The sequence below is a fragment of the Coregonus lavaretus genome (assembly GCF_964263955.1).
Source record: "Coregonus lavaretus genome assembly, chromosome: 6".
Lineage (NCBI taxonomy): Eukaryota > Metazoa > Chordata > Actinopteri > Salmoniformes > Salmonidae > Coregonus > Coregonus lavaretus.
Window position 1 is genome coordinate 12101782 of NC_139993.1, and position 12099 is coordinate 12113880.

Genomic DNA, 12099 nt, shown 5'->3' on the forward strand with positions numbered 1-12099 from the left:
AGTCGGTTGAACTCTCTGTAAATACTCTGGCTACACTCACATTGACAAATGAGGATACGTCAGACATATGCACACTGTTGTGAATACGGTTTGTGATGGGTAGCTTTCATGATGCTTTGACTTTGCGTCTATTTCTAGAGCGTAGCCGAGGAAGCACTGAGCTCGTTCCAGACAGAAGCTCAAAAAGCTCTTCAGATGATCTGCCCTGACATCTCTTTAGAAGCTGAGCAGGTAAGTTAGTTGGGTTTGCAATCGCCGACACAGACTTCAAATTATTATTCTCCGGCACAAAGCTTGTTGTTCTGTGTGGATACTCCTTGCTAGTCTGAATTGGAGCTCGTTCCTTATTTACCCACACAATACTAACAGGGTGGTCAGTAATATATTATGTCGTTAACAGGAATGGATTTGGAAAATAAAATCACTCTGGAAAGTTGCCAATGTAAATCCTTGCCGATGTAAAAATTGATTTCACCTTAAACAAGACTACGTCAGCAGCCATTTTTTTCCAGCTCTGTAGTTAAAATACCTCAATTACTAATTGTAACCATAAGATATGATATGTGTTATTCTTTACAGAATAACTGGTTGGAGCTACTCATCCAGAAAGCACAGGCTACTGAAATTCCACAGAGCCAAGAAGTCCAGCAAGAGAACTTGCAAACCACAGACTCTGAGGTGAGGACCCTGTGTTTTACCCTGATTATAGTGTATGCATTGCATTTTGAAGTGACCAACATTATTGTAACGTTGGACTGCTTCAAAATACCACTAACAATAGAAGTTCCTCTACACCTGTTGCTATAAGAAGACATTTAGTCGCCTACTGCTCAACATTAATTACATGTTCGTCCCTGAAACAGACAACAAAAGTGCATCTTGGCTTTTCCTGCCCTGGTGTTTCAGATGAGCCCCAGACACTGTCATGATTGTGTGCTTGTTTTCTCTTTAGGAGCTTTTGTCAAAGCTCAGAGAAGCCGAGGAGTCCCAGAAAACACTACAGGCAGAGTGTGAGCAGTACAGAACTGTCCTGGCTGAAACGGTAAGTCAAACCATGGTCCTGTGTGTGAACGCCTAACTTTCCATCCAACTTCAGTCAGTTTGAGGGGGACACAGCTTGACTTTGGTGTCCGTGTCTGTGATAAAACCCTTGTTTGTGTCCCAAATTGCACCCTATATCCGACAATGCACTTGATAGGGAATAGATTGTGTAATACAGAAGGTGGAGTGACATGAATAACGTGTAAGCTTTATTAACCTCTTAAGGATCGGTCCCTTTTTTTAAATGTTTGCCTAAAATGACATACCCAAATCTAACTGCCTGTAGCTCAGGACCTGAAGCAAGGATATATGTATTCTTGATACCATTTGAAAGGAAACACCTCGAAGTTTGTGGAAATGTGAAATTAATGTAGGAGAATATATCACATTAGATCTGGTAAAAGATAATACAAACAAAAAAACATGCGTTTTCTATTTTATTTTTTGTTCCATCATCTTTGAAATGCAAGAGAAAGGCCACAATATAATATTGCAGTTTAGGCACAGTTTAGATGTTGGCCACTAGATGGCAGCAGTGTGTGTGCAAAGTTTCAGATTGATCCAGTGAAGCATTGCAATACTGGACTATTTTGTATCAAGTCTGCCCAAATGTGCCGAATTGGTCAATTGATACATTTTCAAGTACATAACTATAGAGAACATAGAAAAATGATATGGTAATACAAAATGTAAGTTTACACACTCCCAGGAATGTCATACATGATGGATGATTAGCTTATACACTAACTTTCACACATCTAGATGGCCGGGCGGGGTGGGTGTGGAGCCAGAGACAGCAGGGGTTCAAACTGTAGAACCCAGTTCCTACATTTGAATATAAAAATTGATTTGATCAAACAAAACCTATGCTACATTTTATCTCTGGGACCCTTAGGATGACAAATCAGAGTAAGATTACTGAATGTAAGTACATTATTTACCTTCAGAGGGGAATGTATCAAACCAGTTGCCGTGATACATTTTTTGTTGTTGTGCACTCTCCTCAAACAATAGCATGGTATTTTTTCACTGTAATAGCTACTGTAAATTGGATAGTGCAGTTAGATTAACAACAATTTAAAGCTTTATGCCCATATAAGACATGTCTATGTCCTGGAAAGTCATGCTAATCACATTACCACATGTTAGCTCAACCGTCCCGTATACGGGACACCGATCCCGTAGAGCAGGGTTCTTCAATTCCGGTCCTGGAGGGCCGAAACACTTCAGTTTTTTATTTCTACCTGGTAGTTAATTGCACTCACCTGGTGTCCCAGGTCTGAGTTAGCCCCTGATTAGAAGGAGAGGATGAAAAACAGAGGTGTTTCGGCCCTCCAGGACCGGAATTGAAGAACCCTGCCGTAGAGGTTAATGTAAACAGGCAAGAATCGCTAGCTGCACTAACATACTTGTACTCTCGCTTTACACCTAGAAGTAGGTATTATGATGTAAGATAACAGCGCCACATAACTGCATTCCCACATTATCACACTTCCTTTAGGAGGGCATGCTGAAAGACCTTCAGAAGAGTGTGGAGGAAGAGGAGCACGTGTGGAAGGCCAAAATTGCAGAGGCTGAGGAGCAACGGCAAGCAGTAAGTTATTTTTCTTCAATCCTCTCTCTGGTCTTACTGAATATCAGCAGACGTGATGGTTTCCTATAAGATGACTTGATACGAAGTTAAAAGCAATTTTGTCTTGCAGGCTTTGGATCAGGTGAAGGTGTTGGAGCAAGCTGCAGAGGATATGAAGATGGACAATGAAAGCACAGACCAGGTAGAGCTTTTGCACCAGTTTTGTGATGGTGATACAAAGCTCAATCTAAACCCTAATGTACTGTATGTTGGATTTACTTCCAGTCACAGACTTGAGTAAACCAGCTTTTTGATTGGTTTTAGTATGATATTTAAAAGTTTCTTATTATCCTGTGTTTTGTGCAGCTGAAAGAGCAGGTGATGCTTTTGGAGGCCCAGTTGGAGAAACAGCTGGAGTCCATCAGCTGTAGCCAGACCTACGCCGAGGAGGTCGCCCAGGTAGGCAAACCACGCCATTACACCTGGGTCATTATGTTTTCAGGTTAAAAATGTTTTCAGTTTGTCATTGTCATGTTGTGGTCTGTGCCTAAAGGACACGACCTACGTTCAGCTTTTATTTTCATATATTTTATTTTTGATTAGGATCTCTTTTAGCACCCCATGGGTTAGTCTTCCAAGTGTGGCAATACAGTTGTTTAAACACAGATTTTACATCGTTAACATCCACCTACTGTATATGTATTTTTTGCTACTTGGGTTGTACATTGGTTGCTTGTAGCTACAGTCTACATCTTCTTTGCCTTTGCAGCTAAAGGCCTTCTTAACGAAGACCCAGAGTCAGCTGGAGACAGCCCAATTGGAAGCACAGAAGCAGGCAGAGGAACTATCTGTGGTAGGTTTGACGCGCCAGTCGTCATTTTAGTGCCATAAAATGATGCCATTTCCACTCCAGCAGTGATGGACTCTGCTGTTTGCGGGCTTAAATGAGCAATCTACTATTGACCCCCTGCTTCAAGTAGAAGTTTCCCTCAACCACAGCTCTAGGATCAGATTACACTAACCTTTGCCATTAGGCTTATGAAAGATATCTGATCTTGTATCAGTGGTTAGTGGTCAATTCTACCAACTGTATTGCGCCGTTGGAGGGGGACAATGAACAACAAGGCTCTTTGGCCTCTTTGAACAGCAGTTTGAGTTCAGATGGGCACAACGTTATGTTCTGATAGAAAGACATTGTCTAGAACAGACATGGGTTTCTGATGTGTAGAGTTAATGCCAGCTCGATTTGTGGCATTTCTATCTGCAATGTTCAGTATGTTAAGTGAAAGAACCCTCCTGAGCGCGACCCAGGGCTTTGGGTGTGTCCCAATAGTATTTCATTCCTCCTGAAGGGTGCATTTGTTCACTACATCCCACAAATCTAAAATAATTGGCTTGTGGGAGATTACACCAAATCACTGCACACTTTGGGAGGAAGAAGAGATAACTGGAGCATTGCAACATTGCCTTCTTGTTGAGTGGCAGATTGCTTCCTGTTGCAGGTCAGACAGCAGCTGAGCGAGTCGACGGAGCACGTGCAGAGCCAGGAGGCCTCCGAGCCCACACAGGTCAGGGTGCCTGGCCGACAGGGAGCACCCTGCACAAGCTTGCTGAGAACTATCAGACTCACAATTTATTTATCGAATTGACTACAAGCCGCAATCCTGAATGGAAACGATAAGCACCACGTAATTTTCAGATTTGTGGTGCTCATCTTGATTTTGGAGTGTAATATCCCTTTATGCACTAGGCTAGGGCACCCTACCAATGTAGTGTTCATTCACATAGTGTTCACTCACCTATTAGAGACCAATCTGTATCTAAATAATAATGTACGGCATGTCGTCACGCTGTAATTATGCCCTTATACAATTAAATAATATTTAATATTTTCAGTTATTAGCTATTATGACAAATATGTGGACATCATTCAGATCAGAAGCAGCAGAATCCAGTGTAAAAACAATTTCACATTACACATGATCTATTCTGTCTGATAGTTCTCAAAGGCAGCAGCTTTTGCTATACGTTAACCACACTATGTGCTTTATAAAACGCAAACGTTTTATAGCAATTAAATGCCTATTTAACTCTAGTTGTCGGCTTCCTTGCATGAACATGTATGTGTGTGTTTGCAAGTCCCATATTCTGAGGTGCTGCACCAGTGGCTGTTGTAAGAAAAACTTGATTGAAACAGCAAAACGCTAACACCCTTCAAATGTATTTTTCAAATAGCCAGAGCTCAGTGGTGAGTGAGTGAGTTTTTCTTTGTTGATGCTTGTTTGGTACATTGCATAACGGACCACTTTGGAAGACCAGCACAGCTTGCTTGTTTCACCTGAACCAGAGACGGCCCTTCAGGTGTCTACTTGTTCTAACCTCACCGTTTTGGAAAACCTCTTCACACTTTGCTGCGGGACTGGCCCATACGCCACCACATTGTGTCCTACCGCCCCTGGTCTTTCTGGGGGGAGTGATTGGACTGACCAGTTTTTGTGTGTGTATTATCTCAGGTCCAAACCCAGCTGGAGCAGACTACAAACAAGATGCAAACGGAGGAAGAGATGAGACAGCAGCTGGCCGTTGACTTTGACCAGGTAAGTCATAATAAAGTCATCGTTTCAGCAGAATGTCTTTAATATGTTCGCGATATAGTGAGTATACAACTGACATGGTAAGAAGGAGGTTAGATGTGCCGGAGTCTGGTGCAGCAGTCTAAACTCCCAACCAAATATACCCCTGGCAACGGGGGTTGGAGTGCTGTCTCGGCCACCCTTTTTGTCTACACCCCTACTGTCTCCCTCTCTACATTTCCAGCTGTGCTGTCAAAAATAATAAAAACACTTAAGGTCAGAATTCCTATCTCCTTAAAAAAAATGAATGTTAGATAAGTGTTAATTGATCCAATGTTTCAATGTATTACTTAATGCATTCCATTAGTTGGGCACCAGTGATCACATCTGGATGAGCACAGTATGGAACAGAAACGTACAGCTTCTTTTACTCAATCCGCTCACCCGTGACATATCGGTCATACAATACAGTACAACTTTATTGTCCAACGTGAATTCTTATTTTTGCTACCTTATGTTATTCCCAACCTCTCGGATACCACCACATCATTTGGCTGTCAGTCTTTGGAGCCAATCAGTCGTTATATTTGGGATGTATTGCCAATGGCATTTTTATTTCTATCTACGACCATTTACTTCATCTTTGTTCTTAAATCTTTTTCCTCTCCCCTTGCAGGCTCAGAAGTGCGTGACTGACCTGCAGACACAGATGGACCAAATGAAGGCAGCAGGAGACTGCTCCACAGGAGAACTCAAGGTGCTTACCACTGTCTTCATTTACTTCTTTACTCTCTACCTCTCTCACCGACATGGACTTCACAGGTCATCCTATTAGATAGCTTAGGAAAGCTGCTTCCGACTCGTATCTAAACCAAATATGCTATCAACAACCTCCGACATGGTTCTGTAATGGCACACCAAACTGGAGCCGCTAGTGTGGTGGTGGCAGTGGCGAACCGTGACTATAGGACCTAGGCCTTCAGAGGGACCAAAAATCTTCCATCACGTTATCAAACCAAAAAATCTAGAAAATAACAGAAAACATAGCATCACTTAATGCGCCCGACATATCTTCTGTAGTCGGACCATTCTAGTTCTAGTGAAGGAAGAGGAATACTTTTTGATGACATTAGGAGTTAATCAAACAGGCCTGGCCGTGCTTTGGGCTGCCGCACACACAGCGACAACCGGCATAGACACAACATGAAACACAGCATAGAATATTGCACTGTTTACACAATTTATGGTAGCCTACACCACTATCACCAATAGCGACAACAACAGTGTCGCATCAAAGGTGACAGCCTCATGGTGCTGAACGGACAGCGACTGTAATACCTGTGCACTCCATGGCACTGAAGGAGAGACAATTTTGGTCAAATATATAGACATGGCTGATACAGGCGACAGCAGTCTCACACAACGTCAAATAATGTTAAAGAATAAGCAGCCCATTCACTCCAGTAGGCCCCATGAAATCATACCAATACAAATGCAAAAACCATTTCATGTTCCAAATGAAATTAACAAACCACCTATTACTTCCCATTGCAAATATATTTTATCACATTCATCTAAAGTTTAAATGCAACAATGTTTCAGTCATTATTTTCAGAGATAGCTAACAGAAAGTGAGCTGCAACAAAAAACAGTGCCACTCACCAGATTGTGATCATTTGTAAACGAAGTTTGAAAGTTAATCTTGAAAAGGGTGACCCTAACAAATTAGCAACAACATCCACCTTGAAGTTGATAACAGCTGCTGCGGCCACCGTGGCCATTGTCACACTACTACAACACAAGCTAGCTAACGTTACTAGCGTTAGCGTGGGAAAACTAAAGCTTGCAACACTGATTCTTTTCTCTTGTGCCCTCTTCTTCTTTAAGGTTTTCTGGCAGACGATAACCTATTAGTGTATTGCCGTATTCATTCTGTATTATGAATTCATTACCTCTTGCACTCTCAGTAGTAACGTGTCTATGAGAAGGCCTAGGACATTAGCAAAAAAAAAAAAAGTCCCACCCATTGCAAGTCAAAATGTGATTGGTTCGTTCCACTGTCACTCCAAAATTCTGCTCTAATACAGTTGAATGGCAGAGGCCTTCTGTCCAGCTTCTGAAGGCCTAGCCAATGGCTGGCTGTGCTAGATTTTTCTACCCAGAGATCACCAAAGGAAATCCTGATTTGGATCTTTTTTTTCTATTCGTATTAAGCCTTCTCTTTCTAACACAAACTGAAGAGATGAAGTCAGAATATTATTATAAGTATTGTAAAGATGAAAAATAAATGTTAAATAAGTATATATACATGTTTATAGATCCTTAGGCCTTCTCTGAAGGCCATTGTGGTTCCCCACTGGGTGGTGGGCAGCCTCATGGCTTTAAGCCAAATTCATAGTTGCTATTGTGAGTCCGGCAGCTTTAATGTCACACTACAATGTAAAAACAAAAAACAATCTACTAGTAACACATTTCTAGTACAAAATACATTTGGTATTGCCCCACTAATTACCTGGTAATCACTTAGAAACTACTTAACATAGTTCGACGTAATTATTTCTCAATAATTACTTCTCGGTCACTTGGGGATTCATTATAATGAATACCAGGAAGTACCAATTGTTACCAAGAAGTTACCAGTTTGGTTCAATGATTAAAAGTAATAACCAGAAAGTACAAATAATTCCTATTGGTATTTTCACATTAAATACCACACTACCAATAATAATGCAACCTTCTGGCTTCTGGTCTACCTCTCTAACCTCTAGGCTACCTCCCCTCTCCGTTGATATTAAATAAGTATTTTAAGAATTAGAATAACTTTATTTTGTGTGTTTTCTGAATGATCCAGGAGAGGCTGGAGAAAGAGAAGAAGCTAACCAAGGACTTTGGCCAGGCGGCAACCAAGCTCCAGCAGATGCTCAAGGCCACCCAGGAGCAGCTCGCCAAAGAGCAGGACACCGTCAAAACCTTGCAGAGCCAGCTTGTTGGGAAGGTAGGCCAACCACACTGCACCACCTTATTTAGCAGGCCCACCACAGCTCATAGACCTACACTGTGTGGGTGTAGACACTTATGTCTTCTATGGAAAACCCTTTCCCCCCCCATTCCCATGTTTGGGTTTCAATCGAATGCCAGTGTAGGTAGGGGGCTTAACTCTTTTGGTGGCATGTGGCTATATTCAACAGAGTATAGTGGACCGTTATTAATGCTCTGCAGACCCTAGAAGTATGCACTATGCTGTAGGGGCCCGATTCCGACTTAGGAAATTACGCATTTCTTACGCACGCCTTTCCTACACACTTCTCAGTAGTTGGTATAAAGACTTACACTATATATACAAAAGTATGTGGACACCCCTTCAAATTAGTGGATTCCGCTATTTCAGCCACACACGTTGCTGACAAGTGTATAAAATCGAGCACACAGCCATGCAATCTCCATAGACAAACATTGGCAGTAGAATGGCCTTACTGAAAAGCTCAGCGACTTTCAACGTGGCACCGTCATAGGATGCCACCTTTCCAACAAGTCAATTTGTCAAATTTCTGCCCTGCTAGAGCTGCCCCGGTCAACTGTAAGTGCTGTTATTTTGAAGTGGAAACATCTAGGAGCAACAACGGCTCAGCCGTAAAGTGGTAGGCCACATAAGCTCACAGAATGGGACCGGTGGAAGCAACGTCAGCACAAGAACTGTTCATCGGGAGGCTAAGATCACCAGCTCTTATCAAGATCACCATGCGCAATTCCAAGCGTCGGCTGGAGTGGTGGTAAGCTCGCCGCCATTGGACTCTGGAGCAGTGGAAATGTGAATGATGATCCCGCTTCACCATCTGGCAGTCCGACGGCCAAATCTGGGTTTGACGGATGCCAGGAGAACGCTACCGGCTCCAATGCATTGAGACAACTGTAAAGTTTGGTGGAGGAGGAATAATGGTCTGGGGCTGTTTTTCATGGTTCAGGCTAGGCCCCTTAGTTCCAGTGAAATCTTAAATCTACAGCATGCAATGACATTCTTGACGATTCTGTGCTTCCAATTTGTGGCAACAGTTTGGGGAAGGCCCTTTCCTGTTTCAGCATGACAATGCCCCTATGCACAAAGCGAGGTCCATACAGAAATGCTTTGTCGAGATCGGTGTGGAAGAACTTGACTGGCCTGCACAGAGCCCTGACCTCAACCCCATCAAACACCTTTGGGATGAATTGGAACGCCGACTGCGAGCCAGGCCTAATCGCCTAACGTCAGTACCCGACCTTACTAATGCTCTTATGGCTGAATGGAAGCAAGTCCCCGCAGCAATGTTCCAACATCTAGTGGAAAGCCTTCCCAGAAGAGTGGTGACTGTTATAGCAGCAAAGGGGGGAGCAACTCCATATTAATGGCTATGATTTTGGAATGCAATGTTCGAGCAGGTGTCCACATACTGTTCATGTAGTGTACCTTTTAAGGTGCGTAACAGGCTTTGCAGGTGTGGTTCCCTTGCGCACGCTGAATAAATGTAATTCAACCGCTGAAAACCCTCCCATTTACATTTTAGTCATTTAGCAGACGCTCTTATCCAGAGCGACTTACAGTTAGTGAATACATATTTTTTTATACTGGCCCCCCATGGGAATCGAACCCACAACCCTCTATCAACTGAGCTACATCCCTGCCGGCCATTCCCTCCCCTACCCTGGACGAAATTTTCAGTTCTTTAACCCATGTTAATGTTTGAAGATTAGTGTACATATAATTATAATAGGGAGAATAGTGTACAATAGTAGGCTATACCCTCATCTATTGCCTGCCATGCGTCGGATTCAAACTGTTATTGCTTGGTCTGCGCTCCGCTCCATAACGATTTAATTAGCCTATGTCTTTAAAAAGATAAATATGATCAACTATTACTAATGATCCTCAGCAACAACCACATGGCCATGACACCATTTACAGAGGAAGCAAATGAAGGTAAACAAAACTATCATTAAATTGAATAATGTAGGCTATACCAACTGAACGGAACGAACAGTAAATTGGCAGTTTAATATGTTATTAGACCTGCTGACGGTTGTTACTGATAGTGGCTAATATTTAACATGATAAAATTAGGAAACTGAGAAAGTCGGGGAATCCTATAATTAGGATATTTGAGAGTGCCCTGCAAGTTAAAAGGCTATACATCATGGCACAGAAAGTTGATATGCTTCAGTTTGCTGCCATATGACTGTTCACATTTGTCTCCAGCGATTAGAAGGTAAAATGTATCTAAAACAAGTGTCATATTTACAACTCCCTTATCCAAATGGAAACTCATTTACCTAGCTCTTATCAAGATGTAAATTACAGTGCATGGAGAATGGTGTTATTTCTATTTGAAAAAAAATTATGGATGCTTTTTCCACTTGGAACCAGTAGTCCCCTAGACGTTATTCATGTTTTCCTCACGCATAAAGGTGGTGGGATTAAGTCAAGGTCAGAATATGGCGTATCTGTAGACACACCTCCATTTCACGCTATTCTCATGCTTAAGTTCAAGGTCAGAATATATAAAAGTGCCTAAAAATGGAAATGCGTTCCATTTACGCACACTTAACTCGGATCGGAATCGGGCCCTAGGTGATTAGGAAGGGCTAAAGTAGCACTTGAATAGATTGAGACACATATGGCCGTTTTCCCGGATTCAGAACAAGCCCAGTCCTGGACTAAAATGTACTTTCAATGGAGATTCTCAATTGAGAATAATTTTTGGCCCCGGACTAGGCATAATCTGGGTCCGGCAAACCGACCCCAAGGGTTGGATAATTTCAACATGAAACAACTTTATTTTTACTGCCCATTTCAATCTTGATATGATATGAAGTATTTATCAGGCTATTATTGCCGATATCGATACCATTGGTTTAAAAAGGGAGGATTAAAAATGCATGAATACGGAAGAAGCACAGCTGCAAATACAGCCAATGAGCCGAGTTATCTCTGCTCTGGATCACCAATGCTTAAATCAAGAGAAAAGTGTGCAGAGTATCGATACCAGAACATGTCAGTTTTGGATTGGGCAGTATTGATATTTTGGTATACTGTACATACGCCCATCCCTAGTTGTCAGAGTCCAGGCAGTGGTTTAGACTTGTTAGGGCCCTCGTTACTATTTATCAGATGGTCTTTGTATGTCTCTGTACAGTGATTTATTCAAAGTCCTATTTGTTTTTGGTACTTTCTCTCCACCAGGAGGAGCCCAAGCAACCAAAGGAAGGGACATCCGTCTAAGAAGACCGAATGAACATCCCACAACTTGCCAAAATGCCATAATTATTTTACTTTTCCCCCCTCTTTTTCTCTTGTACTGTAGTTTGCAGTCAAAAAATTATCATTTTGTTAAGGGATGGGGAGTTCAGAAGCGTTTAAAATTGTATGCCTTATTGTTATGTTGGAACCAACAATCAATTGAGGAGTCTCTGGCTGTCAGAAACTTCTGTTTATTTGTCCTGACATTCCTAGAACTCCCAGTGGTTCAGTGTTATTGAAAAGGGGAATTGCCTGTGCGTTAAATGTGCAGCAACTAGTGCAATCACTTTCTTGTCCTTTTGCCTGCCCTTTATATGACATTGAAAAGGGAGGTGATTTCATGGTACGCAGATGCAATACAATGTAATGCCTTATACTTTACGTAGTGGGCTGCCGACAAATGTGAGAATTTGTAACAAATAAACTGTAGATCCATTTGGGTTGGTGGGTGTATTACTGTTTATTGCACAAATACATTATGGAAAAGAGGAATTATTTGTGACAAACACAAAATATGCAGTTTGACTGTACTATATGTTAAAGGGGAAGTTCAGGATTTTACAACTTGATGTTAGATCAGAGGTGTTGGATCAGGCCCACGGGGAGGGGTCCAATCCGGTCTGTGGATGACTAGTTCCCACGGA

The 12099-nt window shown here is 42.1% G+C and overlaps 1 protein-coding gene across 2 annotated transcripts in view; it reads left to right on the top strand.

The window, feature by feature from the left end:
* LOC311130477 (ribosome-binding protein 1-like) overlaps window positions 1-11895 on the top strand; it is a 48099-nt gene extending 36204 nt beyond the window's left edge. The window contains exons 18-29 of one of the 2 annotated variants that reach the window (XM_084163214.1): window positions 139-231; window positions 580-678; window positions 953-1042; window positions 2543-2635; window positions 2745-2816; window positions 2981-3073; window positions 3384-3467; window positions 4117-4182; window positions 5128-5211; window positions 5864-5944; window positions 8039-8182; window positions 11399-11895. In XM_084163214.1, the coding sequence (XP_084019340.1) occupies window positions 139-231; window positions 580-678; window positions 953-1042; window positions 2543-2635; window positions 2745-2816; window positions 2981-3073; window positions 3384-3467; window positions 4117-4182; window positions 5128-5211; window positions 5864-5944; window positions 8039-8182; window positions 11399-11437 (1038 nt within the window). In that variant the 3' untranslated portion in view covers window positions 11438-11895. The remainder of the gene's footprint in view (window positions 1-138; window positions 232-579; window positions 679-952; window positions 1043-2542; window positions 2636-2744; window positions 2817-2980; window positions 3074-3383; window positions 3468-4116; window positions 4183-5127; window positions 5212-5863; window positions 5945-8038; window positions 8183-11398) is intronic. The other variant, XM_084163215.1, reaches the window with a different exon arrangement.
* Window positions 11896-12099: the final 204 nt, after the last annotated feature.